Consider the following 21,586-nt stretch of genomic DNA (forward strand, 5'->3'; position numbering starts at 1 on the left):
TTCCGATCATAAATTTTATACGCATACATACATCGACACAAATGAACAGAGGAAAACAGATATTGCATTCTTCAACTATGATCCGCTTAAATTGCAAACAGAGCTCCATACGTTCTCAGTTCAAATCTCCAATTCCCCAATGCCATATAGATTTTCCAAGCTACTGATATCAGCAAGCCCAAGGACTAGAAATTGAAACAGAAGAAGTGAAGAAGAGAAAACCAACCTTAACGCTGTCGTATCCAGCAAGGTGAAGCAATGCGTAATGCAACATACAGCCATGTCCGGCGGAGAGAACGAAGCGATCACGGTTGAACCAGTAAGGGTTCTTGGGGTTGTACCTCATGACTTCATCGTACAAAACGTGACCCATCGGAGCACAACCCATGGGCAAACCCGGGTGACCCGACTTCGCCTTCTCCACAGCGTCGATCGCCAGGAACCTAATTGTGTTGATCGACTTCTCCACCAGCGAGGCCTCGGTGGTTGCGTCGATCGTCTCCGCCGCGGTGGCACGGATTACCGGGAGGAGAGACCGGTGGGGCGCGCGACCCGCGAGTCGGCGGGAGGAGGAGGCGGTGGCGCGTGGGGTGGTGGGTTTGAGGCCGGAGAAGGTGGGTAAGGAGACGCGATTGTCGGAGACATGGTGAGAGGTGGCGCGAGAGAGGAGGGCTTGAGAGAGCGCAAGGGAAGAAGTGGAAGCCATGGATGCGCTCTCCGATTCTAGAGAGAGAAAGAGGAGTGATAGATCAGAGAGAGAGGCAGGTGGGGAGTGAAATAGATGTATGATACGAGGAGCCACCCACCAACTCTCGCCATCATCTCCCCTTGTCTACGTCAAGGGACAATTTGATCCATGGAAACCTGACCGTTCGATCCGGAAAGGACAGATCTTGACCGTTGACTGCGCCTTTCACATTTTATATTTAAAGTTCCTCAAGTCTATTACTAAAACGTATAATATTCTTTTTCGTTAATATGGAAAAATGAATTGGATGTTCAACAGAAGAGGAAAAAATCGATTGCGGTGTAAGACTCTAAATCAAGAAAGAGATTAGTAGAAGATAAGATCATAATCTAGCATATTCCAAACACTCGTGTTTCCAAATCCGGCACAGAGAAGACGGGGATTGACTACGGTACCGTTCCAGTAAAAAACAAAATTGACAGGGAAGGTGCAAGAATAGGACCAGCGATCTTAAGAAGAACCAGTGAGTGAGCCCAAGAGGATAAGATGGCAACAACATAGAATAATAGATGGCAGCTCAAGAGATTTTGTAGCATGAGACAGTTTTTCGTCCCTTCCAATTACCTCACAGATGCAGAAAGTGATTATTTGAAGCAAACTGTTAAAACAACAAAAAAAAAATGGAATAATATATGATTTTGTTCTTTTGGTCACACTGAGGTGCAAGTAAATGCATCCGCTCAATGGTAATTCTTCTTATAACACGCGGCACAGGCGGGAACCAACGAAGAGAGTACAAAACAAAAGTATGAGCCAAAACACCCTACAGGGAAGGTACATGGAAAAGATACGGAGAATAACTTATTTTTCTTTCAGCCACGGGAATACATCGGGCGATGACGGAAGCCTCCCCGACAGAACCTCCACCCCGGTTTCTGTAACCTGCGCTTGCCCACCGTTATTAGGTTAATAAAGACTTGAAATCTTTTATAGTCCGAATATTTTCCCAAGGAATTGAAACTTACCAAGAGAGTGTGCTCAAACTGAGCACTGCGTTTCCCGTCAGCAGTAACAGCGGTCCATCCATCAGGCCACATTCGATCTCTCCATACCCCTTACACAACCCAAAAAGATATGATTTAGAGTCATGAATTTTTAATTGAGAGCGAAAAGAAATCTCCTGGGGGTACACACCTGCGTTGATCATCGGTTCGATTGTGAAAGTCTGCCCTGCTTTCATGACTCCAACTGCTTTGTTTCCTGCTCGGGTTAAGGCCACACACCATATATAGACTAACTAAGCACAAAACATAACAGAACTGATAGATGGATATTGCATTCTTTATGTTCTGATGCTTTAATATTCTGTGGATTTAAGACATCAAGGATACTTCCATAGTGAGGAATATTTGGAGCGCAGTGGAAGAGTTCTCCAATACCATGACCACAATAGGACCTCACCTGTTAAATGAGATATGGTTAAGTATTTAAATCGGGACATACTTTCTTTGCGTAAAAAATGAACGATGAGGTATGACACATTACCACTGAGAACCCCGACATTGAAGCATGGCGGTTGATAACCTCCCCGATTTCACGAAATCTAACTCCAGGTTTAACTGGAGGTGACAAAATCAAGAACACATTTTATCAATATCAACATCAATATCGTCTTAATCCCAAGTTTATTTGGGGTCGGCCACATAAATTCTTCTTTTCCACCAAGAGCACATTTTATAAGCAAACAAAAAGAAACATGTTCTTGTACTCATCTATGATTTTAATCATAAACTCGAAAAGGAAAGGAAAGACCCACCAATCGATATGGCTTTTTCAAGACACTCATATGTGCATTGAACCAACTGACGAGATGTTTCATCGACAATTCCAACAAAATATGTCTCGTTAAGATCACCTACAAATAATCCAATCCATGAAAAGACAATATCCATAGGCAACAACTAAACCATACAGAAAGTATCTTCAGTGCAGTACTCACCGTGGCAACCTTTGTAACAGACTGTCACATCAACATTTACGATATCACCATCCTCCAATTTTCTGAGCAATCAGAGGACGATGAGAAATGAGACTAACTGTTCGATATTTTGCAAGCCTTCGCTACATTTTCTTTGCGACAAAAGGAGCTTTAAGTTTCAGACAGTTGAATTCAGGCATACCTGGCATCTGGAATACCATGACAGATTACTTCATTGACAGACCTGCACGGACAAACATGGAAGAACCATTAAGAGTGTAGAAGAAAGCATGCTGCAACTCATTATATGAATTAAAAAGTACCTACGTGCAGCAAGACTTGGGAAAGAAATGGTAGTTCAGAGGTGATGGATATGCTCCTGCCGAAAAACAATAGCAAAGAGTGAGAACAATGTTGTTGTGATGCTCTTCATTACTAAAAGTACTAAAATAATAGTGAAATTGAATAGTGATTGTGAAAAATAATAGCTCAAAAATGACACGAACCAGCTGCAATAGTTGCCTCATGAACCACCCGATCAATTTCATCAGTTGTCACCCCTGGTCGAATTATCCTAGCTGCTGCATCCAATACCTCCCTAGCAATCTGATGACAGTATTTTTTTTTTTTTTTGTTAAATAAGACCTTTGAACAGACATCAAAGATAGACATTTCTAACACAACATTTCAAGGCAAAAAGAAAAACTTACTTTACAGGTCTCACGCATTCTCTCAATTTGCTCTGGTGTTTTAATCTGCAAAGCAAAAAATCAGCATACGCAAGGCAGGAATAGATAGAGATGATAATCAGATGAAATGAAACCAATTGACACTGAGGAGATAAGAGAATGTACATGTAACTCGAGATTCAAGATAATGGAATATACTTAGACATCACTAACCTCAACAACATGCTGTAGCTCACTGTTTGGCTCAACTTTGGGAATCCCCTGCATGTGAAATTTGGAAGAAAATCCATTAAAACTAGATAACAGGGTGGCATCCAAGCATTCTTGAATAATGAAGATCCAAGAAGCATATAGCACATTGAGTTACAACAAATGAACTCGTATAAAAGTCCCAAGAGAAAGCCACCCTTTATAGAATAATTACTTTCATTGTCATTGTTAGATAATACCAGGCTCGCCTCTGTTCTAATAGTTGTATTAACAGAAAGAAACATACAATTCAACGATAGAGAGATAAGAACTTACATCAATGGCCCAATCAGGTTTAACTATGTGGCCAGGCACAGCACGCTTGGAAGATATGGGATATGGTCTCAGAGGCCTACATAAATGAAAAAATAGAAAATAAATCACAAAGCACTAAGAACAACAAACGGAAAATCCGTTATTTCTACTCGACTAAGAATCTGATTTATATTCCCCAATCTGGTTCTGACAATGAGGAAAAGAAAAGATGTCATAAGGAACAACAGAAGTTCTTGTTACACACCCTGTCCAATCAAAATGTGGAAGCTTAGGGGTCCTCGACTGCCCTTTCTTCAAGCAATAGAGCCAACCTTCAGCAATCAGATCAGAGTTCTGATCGCCAGGAAGGACTTTAGCGATTGAAGAGAGCTGTGCCTTCACATGCACGGATTTGTGCGAGCTCCAAGCAGACTTGAAACAGTCTTGAGTGCTATTATGGCGCATTTTATAAAAAGAAAAGGACACATTTAATGACTGAAGAACGAAGCTCCTAGACTGGAAATCAATAAGGTAATGACGCAGACCAGAAAGCGGCTCCTTCACGAGGAAGATTCAGTTCCACGCATTTCGGACACCTGCAAATATGAGGAGATGCATTCCGTCATCATCCGCTTCCGACTAATGTAATCACAAAACCCCAGCAAATATGTGAAGCATTCTAATGAAAACCCTAGATGAATCATGAATCCACAGCCGAATAAGAATCGTATTTGAGCAAAAAAATGCATAAATCAATCCTTAAAAATTGAAGTATGGTCCCATCATTTTATCCCCTTATCCATCTAAATGCAAAAGTTCTCGAGTTCATGCAGCAATCTCGAGTTCCGAAACATGATCAACCCCAACTTTACAATCCGAACAAAATCTCCGACATCAAATCTACAGGAAAGACAATGAGAAAGCAGTAAATGATCGGTAATTACGTACTGAAGATGAGCGGGTTTGCGACACTGAGCACACGACAGAGTCGAAGTCTCCGATGCATCTGATCCTCCGGCCATTTAAACCCCCCAACCTCCCGTCTCTTGAGCTCAAGCAGCGTCGACGATTCAGAAATGGCGTAACCAGTTACACCGCCGTCCAACTAGTCCGGTGAGTTCAGATTCTATAATCGGGCGGAAAATTACGCTCAAAACCCTAATCCGATGGTCCGATTGAAGTAAAAAGCCGGGAGAGAGACGGGGGTCTAGGGTTTTGCGGGGACTGCGAAAAAGAAATAGACGATCGGTCCTGAAAGTTATATATGCATCGAGACGCTCCCCGGAATAGACGACCGCGAAACGATGACGTTTACCCTTACAGATAGGAAATTTTGCGGTACAAGTTTAAAATACCTATACACATTATAATTTTCATCCAATTTTACCTATCGTTAACAATCATAATTAACTATGCATATATACAAGTACGAAAATTAACATACATATATATATATACATAAGATAATAAAAAAACTGAAATATATTTCACTGATGCCTGACATGTTAAATTCCTTTAAGGCCCATGATTATAATTTTGAAATCAAAGTGATCATAGAAATTAAGTTTTGTATGTTTAATATTGTAATCTATCACATTCAATTTCATAAACGTAGGTACTAGATTTCTTCGAGACATTTGGTCATCATCTCGGCTCAAACAATATCGTTTAGATGTCAAATCAACTCGTCGCCAAAAGCATTGAAATAATTAATGATAATAATTATCTTCTACCAAAAAAAGAGAGAGAGAGAGAGAGAGGATATGATATTGGTGATCTACCGGGGATTGAGACCGTCCCACGGTTTCGGAGTATCGTGTCTGACTCGGACAGTCCACGTACGGTAACGGTAACGTGTTTTGTACATGATCCAAGATCCCATCTACATCTAAAACAAAATCATTAGCCGAAAATCTTATTCCTTGGTTTGGAAAATCGAATTTCATGTACAGGAATACAGTATTCCTACAAAATTGTTAATAATCACATCCAATCTCATTGCATGTTGAAAGATTATATATACGCCGTGTGCTCTCCTTAGGTTGTCATTCATGTAAAACCGGTCCAAAAACGGCCGATTTATTATACATGTATTTTTAAATTAAAAAAATTAAGACACAAAAGCTCTCGTCGCATCTTTATAATTGTATCAATTTTCTGTTGACCAACACATCCTATGCAACATGCAAAATTCAAAAGCCTATACATCGCTCGTTTTGTCAGATAAAGACAAAGATATCTGTCGGTATTGGAATAATATATAGTTTGTTCTCTAATTCTTCACCTACTTAATGATTATGACTTAGATCGATAAGATCATCGTTATGGTCTTCCAATACACCGTTGACTATTGCGATTCTTAGAATAAAATAGTGAGATGGAAAATTGTGGTAAATATTTATATATATTTGTAGTCGTAACTTCTTTATAATTATATCATTGTTTTGAACGCTATCCATGCATGCATGCCTACCCCAGAAAATTATGGGTATTCAACGATGACAATTATGCATGTTTTAATTAGTAAATATATATATATATATATATGCAAATGCAACTGTCTATAAATGTCAAAAACTGATGAAAGATTGTAATAATATAAGGTTTTGTCACAACACGTAACGTAAAGCTGTGATGTGATCGAGCTTGTCATGTCCGAATCAAGACTTTTGAGTTTAATTCAAATTAAATTAAATCGCTACAAAGACGCGTACGATAATAGTGTTTGAGGCTGCGAGGCAGGCGTATCTCTCCATTTCTCTTATCCTTTTATATTACAGTATGCATGCAATGATTTGCTAAAAGTCTATGAGATTGTATCATATAATTAGTGCAAACATTATATAAATTAGCATATTATTGTCATTTATAAGTATCCTATTCATGTTTTCAAGTGACCTATCTAATTGGTTTAAGGATAACTACCAGAAAAAATATATTTCTAACTTGTTATTGCTGGTTATGTAGATAGAGAGACAGATGTAGAAATCTTGATGATGTTTCAGTAGAAATCGTTGATGTATATGCTTATAGTGTGTGTGTGTGTGTGTATATATATCCCGCACGCACATGTACACGTTTTGCATGGTCAACCGTACAAATTTATATACAACTTATATTAATTATGTGTATGTTATTTTATACGATTTGCATGTTATGTATTTGCGAAGTAAAATAACGCTACCAAATATAGACAAATGACATGATGATTACGTCCAGTTATTAAATTCCTAGGTTTTACTCAAGCCTCAAGGCGATCGTCAAAAAACATATAATTCACGTAGATTCGGACCAAACATGAACGAGGTCCATATCTGGAGATTCCTTTTCCACTAGTTTGTGCTAATCGTTAATTTATTTGAAAATTTTAATTAGTGAAAAAACATTCAATGTTACAATTTTTTAATAACTGTATCTAATAAACTCTTATTCGGTTGAATTTTTCGCATGGGATCGAATTAGATGGATTTTAAATTAGATTAGTGCGTGATGTATCGCTCTTCCTCAAGTTAACGAGGTGATATTAATTAATCCCTTGAGTAATTAATTCCCAGGTCAATGAAATGGAATATAGGTTTAGAGAATAAATGACGACGGCATGATACCTACCAATCAGGGGGTAGGTATTATATTATTCAACAACTATATAGTATAAAATTTTAAATTGGCCGCTCTCAAATTAATAAATTAATAGCAAGTTAACGAATCCCTGGTATTTCAATTTCCCCCGAGTGGTACACCCGTCGATGGGCAACGACCCCACACGTCGCCTTCCCATGCATCTATATAAACGGACCGATTCAAAGACATGAAACACATTCAAACATTTCCTTGGTTCTTTCTGGTTTTTCATTATTGACCCAAATAATGGCCATTCGAGCTTATGTTACCATTTTCCTCTTCTGTGTTTTCCTTGGACCGACCGTGTTCGCGTTTGACTCCAGAGACGTGAAATCATGGTGCAGCAAAACTCCAAACCCTACTCCGTGCGAGTATTTCCTCACCTACGACCCGAACCATCAACCCATCAAATCAGAATCCGAGTTCCTAAAAATATCCGTGAAGCTGGCTCTGGACCGAGCCATGCTGGCCAAGAACCATGCATTCACGTTGGGACCAAAGTGCAGAGACTCACGTGAAAAAACTGCATGGGAAGATTGCCTTAAGCTCTACGATTACACCGTCTCCAAACTCAACGAAACCATCGATCCTCACGTCAAGTGTTCGAAAGTCGACGCCCAGACATGGCTCAGTTCGGCTCTAACCAATCTCGAGACGTGTCGGACGGGGTTCATAGAACTCGGTGTGCCGGATTTCCTCTTACCCTTGATGTCGAACAACGTTTCCAAACTCATTAGCAACACACTTGCCATTAACGAAGTGCCCTTTAACTACACACCACCATCGGAAAACGGGTTCCCGGAGTGGGTGCGACCCGGTGACAGGTATACTATCACATATAAATTAAACAAGTTATTACCCTAAATATATATATTTATATTGTATATATTGACTAATGAATTGTTAAACTGATATGTATATAACAGGAAGCTTCTGCAGAGCTCAACGCCTCAGGCCAACGCCGTGGTGGCTCAAGACGGGTCAGGTAATTTCAGGACGATAAAAGAAGCGGTCGACTCTGCCTCGAAGCGGTCCGGTAGCGGTAGGTTCGTGATATACGTGAAACAAGGTGTGTATAACGAGAACATAGAGATAAAGGCCAAGAATATAATGTTGAGAGGTGATGGAATTGGGAAGACGATTATCACGGGGAGCAAAAGTGTTGGAGGTGGGGCGACCACGTTCAATTCTGCCACCGTTGGTACGTATCATTTGGTTACACAAAAAACCCTCCACACATATATATATATATAGTAATAAGCTAATTGCTACGGAATGATCAGATAGATAAATACAATACTAATTACTTCGACCGACCAAGACTAATCTTATGGAAATCAATATTTCGTAAGAAGAATCTACAACCCTTATAATGAATATTTGTCAAAGACCGTCACTGACATTTTATTTTATATTTTTACTTCGTGTTTTTTGTCTGAAACCGTAGCTGTGGTCGGAGACGGGTTCATAGCGCGTGGAATCACGTTCCGCAACACCGCGGGTCCAAGCAACGGGCAGGCCGTGGCTCTAAGATCCGGATCCGATCTATCCGTGTTTTACCAATGCAGCTTCGAAGGTTACCAAGACACTCTCTACGTCCACTCTAACCGTCAGTTTTACCGCGAGTGCGATATTTACGGCACGGTAGATTTTATTTTCGGAAACGCGGCCGCCGTTTTTCAGAACTGTAACATTTTCGCACGCCGTCCACGCAACAAAACCAACACCGTCACGGCCCAGGGAAGATCCGACCCGAATCAGAACACCGGGATCGTGATCCACAATTCCCGGGTCACGGCGGGGTCGGATCTCCAACCCGTTCTGGGATCCGTCAAGACTTATTTGGGCCGGCCGTGGAGGCAGTACTCGAGGACCGTGTTCATGAAAACGTTTCTCGATGGTTTGATTGATCCACGTGGATGGCTCGAGTGGAATGGGAATTTCGCCTTGTCGACTCTGTTCTACGCGGAGTACCAGAATACGGGTCCGGGTTCTTCGACATCGGGTCGGGTCACGTGGCCCGGGTTCAGGGTCTTGACGGCGGCGTCAGATGCTTCGAGGTTTACCGTCGGCAGTTTCATCGCCGGAAACTCATGGATTCCGGCGACGAACGTGCCGTTCACCTCTGGGCTCTGATTGATTTCATTACATTTGTACGGCGGCGCAATTGGTATTGGTTCGGGGCATAATTCGTCCGTCGGAAAATAATAAAGCCGAATCTTATAGAATGTCTGTAACAGAAGATTGTACTTTGATTTATTTTTTTTGGTCCTTTCAGAAATACGATTTTATTTGTATATTTTGATGAATAAATTCTCTATTGCAAAAATGTTGACGTACGCAACTATGTAAGCCCAAGAAAAGTGACCTACTGGAGTTTTATGTTAGGCCCATGAAATGAGCTCTATGAGTCGGGCCAATATTAAACTTACGGCCAATGAAAATCGAGGATCAGCAAGGATTAAATGGGCCCATTTTCTTATAAATTAAACGGCCCCAAAAGAACCCAAATAATTGGGCTTTAAGAACCCATTTAGTTTCTATGAAAAAGGCCCATCATGAGCCCATATCTCTGGAGATCACGGACGTGTGTTCCCTCGTGTCACCTAGAAGTACTCGTACACATCAAATCTTGAGCTTGCATGGGGATTTGGCTACAAATGGACTGTACAACTTATTGTTTTATTTTATACGAGGAATAATCATTTTATACGCACGATGGAATCAAATTTCACGGATTTCGCAAAACTATAGACTACATTGTAACAAAAATATAAGAATTTATATGTATATCGATAATCCTCCTAAAATTTCTGTTTCGAATTGTGTGGATCAGCCACACTGATCGCTACGGCCACGTTAATGTCATTCCGATTGGAGATAAGTATAAAAAGAAGATTGGACCGACCTGAATTATTTGAAGCCTAATGGTCAACTTGGCTTCTGCGAATATTCAAACCCTCGTACATGAAATTGAGCTGCACGGTCAACGAGCAATCTCAAAGCGAAGCGCATATTCAACTATACCAAATATCATCTTCCATATGCATTAAGTAGCGCTTATTCCTCGTAATAATCCGAATTTGAGACGGATCTATGTTCATTTTTAATAATAACAATTATAAAAACCACAAAATACGTCATTTGTGTGTGTGTATATACATAGCGGAGAAAAATAATTTTCGAGATCAACTACTGATTCAATTCAAATATTCTAATATTGAGTTTCTAAAGTTCAATCTGGACCGATGTGATCCCATTGATAGGTAATCAAATTCGCTATTTCACACAAAATAAAATACAATAGTATCATATATAATTACTTACAGACCACATATATATTTATCAAAAAAATACTTGCATTCTTTTATTTTTTTTATTGCGCTCTTCAAGTGATCCTATTTTTAGTCTTTCAAGCTATTTCGAAAAAATTATGAACGTGAAGTGCAATTCAAACAATACAAAAATGGTAATACGAACCGTCGTCTGCAATAAATTTGGCTCTTTAAGCGGCGAAGGGTGTAATAAATTTGGCTCCTTTAGAATCGGTGGTATATGTTATGTGCGTAGATTCTCCACTACATCCACCATCTATCTTTTTGTTCACACATACGGAAAGGGACATCAATGGCGACGAACGCTTCAAACCCTAATTGTCTCGTTCTGGCCTCCTCGTCCTCCTCTTGAAATTCAACATTTCCATGGCACATATATATATATATGTATATGTTTGCATGGAAGCTTGAAATACATATCCGTCGCTTCAAAAATTTGCTAATCAAATCAAGATTAGGGATCCGAAACAACATTTTTTGGATGATAGTATCATAATTTTTTTTACGATAATTCCAAGTTATTTCATGGGGTTTAACAGATATTATCAGTGAATCAAGACGAAAGAAGTGGTGGGGATTGATGATAGCAAAATCTTGGGTTTGGCCGCGAGATGAGAAGAGTCGTGTTTAATTTTTTCATTGATTCTATCATATTCCATTAATTGGGGACTCCATGACCAAGTCTTCCCCATACAAACCATCATCATCATCATCATCATCATCATCATCACCATCACCATCACCATCACCATAACCACAACGTCAAAACCAAGCGTTTGTGGGAAAAAAAATCTCAAGATTATGTACATTATCGTCTTACTGTAGCATTCACTATCACATTTATACCTAGTCAGAGACAGGAAACGACGATAGTCAAAAGTGAAAAAAAGGGTAAAAAGTGCTTAACTGTTCAAAGAGTAGAAAACATTCCACAAATATGATCTTGATCGTACTAAACCCTTTTCATCGTCATCATCACAATGATGTATCACCTTTCGCGCAGCATCAATGGCGGTTTCGGCTCCAGAACAATTTCCGGGAACCCGACCAGGATTCAATCCGGGTCTGGACCCGTTCGAAGTCCGAATACGGACAAGGGATAGTAATCCCACCTTGGTGGGAAAATCCGAACTCTTCTTCGGCCTCCCTGAGAAGCTCACCGAACAGAGGATGGTTAAAGTAAACGACGGGTACCAAAACCCTGTGAAAGTCGCCGTCTTTTTTACCAACGTAGACCGCCAAATGACCCTTGGGAACCGGGTCGGGTTTTGTCCCGATCGGATCCTGACCCACGGGTATGTACCCGGATCCTATCCTCCTCGACCCGATCAACCTGGCTCTGTCTCTCAGACGGCGTCCCCAGCTGATGAGCTTGGCGATGGTTCTGGGCTTGGAATCGGGTCGGGTCGGGCAAAGGCGGTTGTACCCGGATAGGCGGATCCGGGTCTTTCGGAGTATCCATCTGGACGTCCGGAGAATCCGTCTTCTGATTCGGATGCCTCTGAACTTCATCGTTGTCGTTGGGTGATTTCCCACACTTCAAGGAACAGAATCTAAGGGAAGAAGCTGATTTGGAGAATCTTGTTACAGAACTAAGACAGATCGGCGGTTGAGTGGGTGAGACAAGACAGAGATGGACAAGCCTTGAACATGTATAGCTCCGTCGCTGAAAAGGAGATTCATTTCAGACAAGAACCAAGACACAAGCTCCTTTGCTGGGTTTTTTTTTTTTTTTTGTAATTGTATCCTTTGCTGGTTTTCTCCCAATCTGTTCCGAAAAAGATGGTAACTTTCAGATACGAAAGCTCTGAATTTATTAACTCTAGATCAGAGGTTGCAGAGGATCAACGGTGGAGATTTTCCGGGAAAGCGGCGAGAAAATCGACGGTGGCGACGGGGAAGGAAAGAGAGATGATGTTTGGGAATTATTGTGCGAAATGGAAGTGGAGAGTCTTGAGGAAGGGGGGGGGGGCCTCGTATAAAAAGAAAGAATGGGTCAACGAACTGAGTCAGACAAATGGACGATCGGATGAGCAGGAATTGTTTCAGCCGTTGGATTGGGAAACTGCCACTTTTGATATTTCTCACCTGAAGAATCTCTCATTAATTAATATCCAAACGCAGTCATTGAACGTACTCGCGACAAAATCCTAAAACCTTTTTCCCCCGTACAGTATTTCTAGAGAACCCTAACAATTTCGGACAATATTGTAATTAATTACCGAAATCTGCACCAAAGACATAATCTTTGGTTTCAACTTCGTCAGAAAATGTTAGATGCGTCGCAATTTTACTTGTTCTCTATCAAATGTAACAAAGATAACAATATATGCAATGAGTTAATTATTTGTATTTGATATGATCGACGCTTTAGACAACGAATTTATGTTTCTTTTTTCATATATCAAATCATATACATTAGTTTATAAAAGTTATATAACTTTCGTAGCCGTTGACGAGAGACTTGAGAAAAGATTATAGTATACGAATTAACATCCTAACGAACGGTTACAACAATTCTTACGAACCATCATCGTGCATGGACGGTCCACCAATGGCCAAGGAAGTGGTAGGTCGAGACATGTGGGACCTATAGCGTCATGAGGAACAGAAAAATGTGGCAATGGGGACATAAAGGACGAGGCCTCACCGAACTTTAGGCTCCGCAGGTGTATATATGTATTTTATTGAATGAATATATATATATATATATATATATATATATATCGATTTTTTTAAAAAAAAAAACAAGTGTACTGCCACCACACACGTGTGATGGCCACATGTACAACATTTTGTCACGTGTGATGTCTGTGCATTTTGTTTTCATGTTGTATTGAAATATTGCATGTATATTTTGTACAGTGTGTCCATTAATTGCCAAACCTACACGTGCAAATGCAGACAGAAACAAGACAAGAGAGGCTCATGACAGTTAGATCTGATTAGGTTTTTTTTGTTGTCTCGTGATTGTGTTTAAATTAACGTTATTAATTGTTTTTGGGATTCTATATTATTTAAAGGGGCGATGAGCTGGAGAAGATATTTGTTTTGTAATAAAACAATAAACTTTGATACATATGTATACATATATCGACCATTACATTTTATAAAATATATAATTATATATGTTGTTTTGATAATTCGTATAAATGCAAATTCGTGACAAATGCGAAAACCTCATCGCTTCGTGTTCCGTACAGTATGTTACGTATACCATAAGTCTACAAGTGATGTGGCGGGCCCACCTGAAGCGATTCAGTCCGATAAGCCACTTTTTTTTTAAAAAAAAGAAAGAAAACCATATTTTAAATAAAAAAAAATATAATCTTATAAAATAAAGTGGAAATAGAAGGGAACTTTCCGCCGTAGAACTGGCGGGCGCTCGATGCCATTTTGGATTTCGCAAAATCAACGCACGTAACTTGAGCCATTGCAGATATCAATGTTTTTTGTTTTGCTTGAAATTGAGTATAAACAATATAAATCTACGCGAAACTCGTGTAAAAATGATCATTTTTTCTTTCTATTATATATATGTAGGTGTTTATATTTTCTACCATGGTTTAATATTCCTTTTGTCAAATCGTTTCATAGAATTTTCAATTCAGTGTTCCTCCTACTGAAAATGATACAATACACCAAATCTAATGCATAAGGAAGGAAAATATCATTTCACTCCAAAGCCTCATTAGTCAACAACACTTTAAAATATGTATTATCAAATGATTTTCATAAAAGCTAGATTTAAACAATGACTAAACCGATAGTGGATCATCCATTTTCAATCCCCACTTTCATGCTTTACATATTTTATATATATATATATGTATATATTATAATATGTACATATTTGTTATATCCAAAATGATGACAATGCAAATCATATCCTTGCTTGATCGTCGATTCGAAAAGCATGCACCTTTGAAAAGCACTTTGAGAAAATTTCCATGCCTAGGTCCGTTTAGGAATACGTATATCCATATGTGTACGAAAATCTTGTATATATACGCGCGAACCGTGGAGGGTGAAATATTATTTACAAGCACATAACCTGTTTATGCAGCAACCTTTAAGTGATTATAATTTCGTGCACAAAATCTATTTTCCGTTCGATTTACAGTAAATACACGTGGATATTCGAATAAGAAAATAAAAAATATGTCTTATAAATATATAACAAACCAACTTGGAAAATGAAATACACTATAGTGTCAGCCCAAAAGAAAAAAGTGGTTTGAATTATATAATTGAAGGAAACCTATATATTATCTACTCCGAATCACAAAGTAAAAGGTGGAGTAAAAAACACAAAGTGATGACTGTGAATGCTTCCTTTGGTGCATGGTCATGCATGGATAGCCGACAAATTAAATTTGTCTTTATTTGTACGGATAATCGTACCTGCCTTAAAATAAACAAGCTCTTGGATGGCTCCTCGGGCCACTAGGCTCTTAATTAAACGGCTAATCCAAACTTCAAAGATCCACGCACTTTCTTGCCTTGTGTGTATACATACATATTATAGTTTCAATCAAGAAAATGAATCATTTTAATAACACGTAAGTCGGTTCCTTAATTTTCGGTGAATCAATCTGTATATTTTTTAAATGGCTTGGTACGGAAGTGGGTGACGCCATGAAGATATACAATACAAGTTTTTTTATCGATTAATTTATATATCGACCAACCACTTGGATTCGATCATAATCGACTTGTCTAACTAAGGAGGACTTGGCATAATTCAACAGTCAATCATAAAAAATAAAAAGTCGGACAAATTACGTTACAAAACAGAATATCCATCGGTCGTTTCTTACGAGGACGAACACAAAGACCGTACCAAAATGGTACTTGGTGGTCAAATAAACCAAAACCAAGAGTTCAACCCATCAACACCGCCATGCGCCACCAAAGGATATGTATATGTTCACATTGAGCTTTTAATATGCATGCATTTTGATTTTTGTTTTATGATTTTTTTTTTCCTTCGTCAAAATAGAATAGTCGCTTAATTCTGTGGCCGAAAGGGTTGAATAGACAATCTTGACAAAAATATGTGGTCTGAAATTAATGAGCCCATTAATAAAAAGCCCAATAAAAGGCCAGCCCAGTATGACCAACTTATACCGGGTAGGCCCACCTATTAGATTTTTTTTTTCTAAAACCAGGATAAATAAATTGGCAAGGAGATAAGACAACGGACGGTCGGATGAGGAACGAGCCTTTGATTTTGAACCGTTGGATTTGCGTTTTAAGGGCAAATAATAATCGTTTCGGAAAATATTTGGATCAAATACAAGTTTCTCAACCTATTACTGCAATACATTTGTTTCAACGTTTACAAAATTCTTAAGCGTCTCGCGCTATGTCTTTTTGAGTTTCTTTCACCTGCCAACTGCCACACCATGAAAAATGACAAAGCTACAGAGTAGACATTACATATAAGCTCAAATCTGTTTGTCTCCAAGCCCTTCTCACCCTGCTTCTTTCTCATAGTCTCCTGTCAGTGCAGGTAAAACAAATTTTCTACAGGAACCAACATCATATGCAAGAGTCGCAGTCGGGGGTCCAGCCTCTTAGCTTCGTGATTTGTCCCTCGAGTTGCGGGACTAGACGGGTACACGTCTGCCTCGGTACTTGTCAAAGAACTGCTCATCATCACATAAACAGAGCACCGAGTTAATCGATTGCTCTCCTGAACAAAAGAGCTGAAGATGCAGCTGAAATCTCTACGACAATGTAATGTTTTTGACACCTCGGATCATTGGAATTATCCGTTTCATCAAATCTGAGTGATTAGATGGATTTCTTGTGCATACCAAAATGGAAATAACGAAAGGTGGTTTGAATTCCACATGCACAAGGTCTTATGCAAGATTTGTACAGACAAAGTTCGTCATTTTTTTAAATTTTCTAGAGAAAATGAAACTCCTTTTGCAGGGGGAAGAGTTTTGAAATGGAAGCATACCGATCTTATATACGGCTGTTGAATGATCCAACCGAGAACGGGTATTTTTTGAATGAAAACTGCCAATGTTGGCCAGAAGCCACTGAAAGAAAAAAAAACTAGGTTAGCAACTGGAAATGTTTTCAACATGCAGTAGCAGTAAGAGGGAAGAAAAATTCCATACAGACCTGAAGAGTACAATGAAACCATAGGTCTCCAGTATCATTCCCAAAATGGGCCATCCGATGACAACAAAAAAAAATCCAGCGCCAAAAGAAATGGTCCCCTGAATCGAAACAGAAGCCAAATGAAAACGTAGAATAAAAATTCAGTTGCTTTCTCGTGAACAGGTCACAACTGCAGGTGAGATCATGAACACACATATAAACACGGAGAAAGGGATACAAAGCAACGAAACCTTGAAATTTTGACGTTTCATGAAGAATTGCATGGTAGACTTCAGACCAATGGTTAGGCTAACTCCTGAAATGAAAAGAATCTAAAGAAAACGAGAAGGGATGAGCCTCACTCTGATTCTTGAAAACATGCAAGACAATAGCAGTCAAAGCAGAAGAAATGGAGGCTCCCTGACACTTACATTTCCCATGGCAAGTAATCCTTTATCAAAAAGGAAGACGATCCCCAGAAATGAGAAAAATATGCCAAATCCTGTCAGCCCTAACCCAATTTCTGTCCAAAACAACATCGCAAAATTTGAAGTCATGTTAGAACTTTTAATATGCAATAAACTTGCATTAAATTCTACACAGATGATCCAATCCAAGCTCAGTTGCAGATATAGCTCTGTAACCTAGTAGCATACAATTTAAACAGGTATCACTCACTGGTCCTTTCATTCATTAACACCATAAAGAAACCTAAAAGGTTCACTAGGCTATTTTCTGAACAAGACAGGTCATTGGACATCAACTGACTACAGTTACCGTTAAATCTTTCATAATGTAAACTTAGAGGAACATTAAGTTCTCCTAATCCCATCCATTTGCACTAAGTATTCAGAGAAACAGCTTAACCCAACAAAAATGTACAATCTGCACTTACTTTTCCGATCATTCATTTCGAAGGACACCATGGCCGCCGAAATCCAGAGGCGACAATCTTCCGCTACCACAGGCGAAGAAAAGTCGAACCTAAGAAATACCGATCAAATTAGGACTAAGAACAGAAAACTTCATGCGGTTCTGGATCTGGAAATTACATGACCGGCAATCAGACGAAAGAAAATTGGAACTATTGTCCGTTTTAGCCATATTCCTAGCCTAAAACATACTGGATCTGGCAGTTACACTTTCCCCGGCGAGACACGAATACGAGACACAGGAACTAGATTCTCGCGTAGCTTTCAGCAGAAGATTCTATGAGCAAGATTCATCAGCGCAAAAGAGAGTGAGATTCATCAGCGAGAAATACCTGAAACTCGGATTCTGAAATCAATAGGCGAAGGAGCGCTTCGTTCAACCGAAATCCGAATCGAAGGGAAAAAAAAGAGACTTGCTGCTTCCGTTGTCGAATGTCGATATGTATATGTTTTTGCAGACGTATTTTAATATGTTCACGCATCATTTATACCAAGGTCCAAGATAATGGGGCTCAAGATCGAAGCCCAAACCAAACGGTCAAGGTAAAATTGTCACTAATTTAGCTTTAATGGGCCGTATGAGGCCCAACTAATAAATTAGATTAAGCCCAATAATAATTCACATTCTAATGGGCGGCCCAGGCTTAACTTCCCCAATGATCCTCTCCGCTCGGAGAGAAGAGAGAGCCTTGTCGTAACTCGCTCGGAAGATCGGAGGAATCGGGTTGCCGTTAGAGGGAGCCTTGTTGTAACTCTATCGGAGATGACGGATTCGAGTCTGGATCTTCAGGAATCGGGTTGGGAGGAACTCCGGAGAGAAGCTCGGAAGATCGAAGGCGATCTCGACGTTAAGCTCTCTTCGTATGCTAAGCTTGGCGCGAGGTTCACCCAAGCAGGTTCGTTCTATTCGCAGCTTCGTCCTTTCCGTTTCTGCTTCCTGTTTGATTCGTTGTTATCGTCGACTGTTTCTCCGGTAGGATTAGAAATCTGGAATGTGATGAAGTAGGGAATTTGGAAATAATCTCCATGCTTAATTTATGTCGATCGGATTTGGTTATCAGTCTCTGATGTAGTTTCTGTATGCTTAGTTCATCGCAGCTGCTTGTCTACCTCCCTACTTTATCTTTGGTGCGATGTACTTGTTTGGTTAGTTCCTGATTCTAGATCATTGTTTCATAGGTGTCATTTCTTCTTTGTATGGTTAAACTGATGGATCCGATCGTTTCTGCATCCCATTTGAGTTGAGTTCACAGAATGTTCGGCTGAGATCGGAAAGGATCAATCTCTCTCATTAGGTAGTGCATCTCCGAGATTGTTTTCTTGCTTTTGTGAAATGTAATTAGCCCTTCTTACAAGTGGATATGTTGAGTATCAAGCTCATTAAGGAAGTTTCTTCAAATGGCAGGTTTAGGTTTCTTTTTTCACAAGCTTATATCCTTTGGTCTCAGGGTACGGTGACACTGGATCTCCAACTGTGGGATCTGGAAGATCATGGAAGTCCATGGAGATGGAAATCCCATCGTTGCTTGAGAAGCTCTTGGACATAAATGACTCTATGAGCAGATGTGCTGCATCAGCAGCTCCCACAACATCAGTTACCCAAAAGCTAGCTAGGCACAGAGATATACTCCATGAATATACCCAGGTTTTCTTGCACGACAGTTGCATTTTTCTTCTTTTTCCTGTATTCTGGGAGATTTGTTATTTTCATTTGCCATCTCCTAAGTTGACGTCTAACTGAAACTCTGGACAGTCTATGCGTTCTTTACTTTCTATATCAGACATTTCACATTTCAACTTTCAGAACTAACAAAATTTTAATTTCAACCCACAATGCTTCAATGTCGATATATATATGTGTGTGGGTGTTATCACACATATGGTGAATAAGTGATGATATAACTCTGTGTAACCCGCTAACACAGGGAAGACAAGTTATTGGTTACTGTAGTCTGTAATCCATATTCCTTGTGCCATACCTGATATGAGGTGAACGTGTTCTACTTAGTTTGTAGTTCTGCGTGGTTCCTATTCTTGGTACTTGTGTTTCTGTAGGAATAGGCATTTAACCACCCTGGTTAGCTGCACTCTCATTCACAATATATTTGGATTTAATTTCTAGGAGTTTCGAAGAATTAAGGGAAATATAAACTCGATGAAGGAGCACGCTGAGCTTTTAAGTTCTGTCAGAGGTGACATTAGTGAATATAAGGTAAGAATCCCACGGCCTCCAGATTTAGAGAATTGGTCTTCTTAAGATTGGAGTTCATGGTCTCAGTGTGAGGGGAATTCGGCTTTCTGTTGTCCGTTTTGTAGGCTTCTGGGAGTATGTCACCAGGCGTGCAAGTGTTACGGGAGAGAGCTTCCATCCACGGAAGTATATCCCATGTGAGTAAGATTTATTCTGAAATCATTTGTCTCCATGACATATTCTTTCTATAGCCCCCTCCTTGTAATCTACTTTTGACCTGTCAATTCAGTTGGTTTGAGGAAGAAAGCATCTCATCTACTAGAAGGGTTGATTTTGATGCCTAGGGAATAAAAGATTCAGCTAGAATGCAAAGGAAAAAATGATAATGCACCAAGTGATTCCACATAGTTTGCTTCTTCTAAGGATTAGTTGCAACATGTGGGAAGCAAAACTCAAAAGGGGCTCTTGTATTTAAACAGTTAGTTTTGTACCTCGACCATTATGGATTACTCACCGAGGTAATAGTTATAGGACCATTTGGCTGCAGATTGATGAAGTCATTAATCAAGCTCAAGCGACAAGATCGGTTTTGGGCTCTCAACGATCCCTCTTTGCAGATGTTCAAGGGAAAGTAAAACTTCTCGGAGACAAGTTTCCGGTTATCCGTGGCTTGCTCGGTATCTATTCTTGACCTCTACACGATAAAGGAATAGACTTTGCTACTGTTATCGAAATCATTGACGCCTCCTACAAATCTTTTGCATAAAAATTCAAATAATTTTTGCGGGTTGGTAATGAATTTCTGAGAAAATGCAGACGGCTTATTATCGACTGTCTCTTAATGGAGCCCTTGAATGCATTACCTAACTTCTTGTAGGATCGATCAGAAGGAGACGTTCTAGAGACACGATTATCCTCTCTGCAGTCATTGCTGCTTGTACGTTGTTTCTGATTATCTACTGGCTCTCCAAATAAACAGAGACCCGAAAGTATGTTCATACGCGAAAGCAAACCGGAAGAGGGTTGTAAGTTTTCCTTAACTAGCAGATCTAATCAAATCGCTTTGTTCCACACGCCTTGTTTATTTGTTTTGTCTCTTCCCATTTTGTTGGATTTTACGATATTATAAATTCTTAAATCGCACAGCATCATCGGATCAGACATGGTTAGGGGTCTCCATGTGATTTCTGGATTCTTGCCTCTTCCTTTCCATACACCGAATTCTAATGGTCCATGTTTTCGAACCTTGTGGTCCATCATGATTTGCTCTGTTTTTTTCCCCTGCTATTTCTCTCTATAGATACCACTGTATATATTTTTTTTTTGGTTTCAAACATTTTTCAACGTATCAGATGCTCATGTGGGGTGAATATTAGTAAAAATAAATAAATAAATAACCTACTACTACTGAAAAACTCAACACAGTATAAACTTCAGGTTAGACCCAGTGAAAAAAGGGCAGTTTTGTGGGTGGGGCCAAGTAACTTTATACATACCCATTGACTGACAATCCAATCTCAAGATTTTTTTT

General features: G+C 39.5%; 6 protein-coding genes across 6 annotated transcripts in view; 2 read left to right on the forward strand and 4 right to left on the reverse strand.

The window, feature by feature from the left end:
• The window catches only part of LOC104802453 (transketolase-1, chloroplastic-like), a 3,707-nt gene extending 2,918 nt beyond the window's left edge, over positions 1 to 789 (reverse strand). Inside the window, exon 1 of the mRNA XM_010526068.2 lies at positions 227 to 789. Coding sequence (XP_010524370.1) covers positions 227 to 706 — 480 coding nt within the window. The 5' untranslated portion in view covers positions 707 to 789. The remainder of the gene's footprint in view (positions 1 to 226) is intronic.
• Positions 790 to 1,349: 560 nt separating this feature from the next.
• LOC104802454 (methionine aminopeptidase 1A) lies at positions 1,350 to 5,097 on the reverse strand. The gene is made up of 16 exons (XM_010526069.1): positions 4,808 to 5,097; positions 4,405 to 4,455; positions 4,125 to 4,310; positions 3,881 to 3,956; positions 3,569 to 3,616; positions 3,377 to 3,421; positions 3,173 to 3,272; positions 2,994 to 3,045; positions 2,869 to 2,910; positions 2,688 to 2,749; positions 2,505 to 2,603; positions 2,234 to 2,307; positions 2,080 to 2,149; positions 1,883 to 1,948; positions 1,714 to 1,802; positions 1,350 to 1,630 (listed from the first exon to the last, which is right to left on the reverse strand). The coding sequence occupies exons 1-16, from the start codon at positions 4,879 to 4,881 to the stop codon at positions 1,550 to 1,552; spliced, it is 1,215 nt and encodes a 404-aa protein (XP_010524371.1). The 5' UTR covers positions 4,882 to 5,097; the 3' UTR covers positions 1,350 to 1,549.
• A 2,598-nt stretch (positions 5,098 to 7,695) lies between these two features.
• Positions 7,696 to 9,779, forward strand: LOC104802455 (probable pectinesterase/pectinesterase inhibitor 17). The gene is made up of 3 exons (XM_010526070.1): positions 7,696 to 8,304; positions 8,407 to 8,681; positions 8,928 to 9,779. The coding sequence occupies exons 1-3, from the start codon at positions 7,727 to 7,729 to the stop codon at positions 9,614 to 9,616; spliced, it is 1,542 nt and encodes a 513-aa protein (XP_010524372.1). The 5' UTR covers positions 7,696 to 7,726; the 3' UTR covers positions 9,617 to 9,779.
• A 1,548-nt stretch (positions 9,780 to 11,327) lies between these two features.
• Positions 11,328 to 12,753, reverse strand: LOC104802457 (auxin-responsive protein SAUR36-like). Its single transcript, XM_010526071.2, has one exon. It carries the CDS (start codon positions 12,325 to 12,327, stop codon positions 11,821 to 11,823), a length of 507 nt encoding a protein of 168 aa, XP_010524373.1. The 5' UTR covers positions 12,328 to 12,753; the 3' UTR covers positions 11,328 to 11,820.
• A 3,333-nt stretch (positions 12,754 to 16,086) lies between these two features.
• On the reverse strand, positions 16,087 to 18,305 carry LOC104802458 (vesicle transport protein GOT1-like). Its single transcript, XM_010526072.2, has 7 exons — positions 18,197 to 18,305; positions 17,828 to 17,916; positions 17,364 to 17,455; positions 17,184 to 17,264; positions 16,954 to 17,051; positions 16,787 to 16,868; positions 16,087 to 16,466 (listed from the first exon to the last, which is right to left on the reverse strand). The coding sequence occupies exons 2-7, from the start codon at positions 17,856 to 17,858 to the stop codon at positions 16,428 to 16,430; spliced, it is 423 nt and encodes a 140-aa protein (XP_010524374.1). The 5' UTR covers positions 17,859 to 17,916; positions 18,197 to 18,305; the 3' UTR covers positions 16,087 to 16,427.
• Positions 18,306 to 18,531: 226 nt separating this feature from the next.
• On the forward strand, positions 18,532 to 21,218 carry LOC104802459 (Golgi SNAP receptor complex member 1-2). Its single transcript, XM_010526073.1, has 6 exons — positions 18,532 to 18,760; positions 19,313 to 19,509; positions 19,987 to 20,076; positions 20,181 to 20,252; positions 20,603 to 20,732; positions 20,933 to 21,218. The coding sequence occupies exons 1-6, from the start codon at positions 18,628 to 18,630 to the stop codon at positions 21,028 to 21,030; spliced, it is 720 nt and encodes a 239-aa protein (XP_010524375.1). The 5' UTR covers positions 18,532 to 18,627; the 3' UTR covers positions 21,031 to 21,218.
• The last annotated feature ends 368 nt before the right edge of the window (positions 21,219 to 21,586 follow it).

The sequence above is a fragment of the Tarenaya hassleriana genome, unplaced genomic scaffold, assembly GCF_000463585.1.
Source record: "Tarenaya hassleriana unplaced genomic scaffold, ASM46358v1 Cleome8, whole genome shotgun sequence".
NCBI classification, from domain to species: Eukaryota; Viridiplantae; Streptophyta; class Magnoliopsida; order Brassicales; family Cleomaceae; genus Tarenaya; species Tarenaya hassleriana.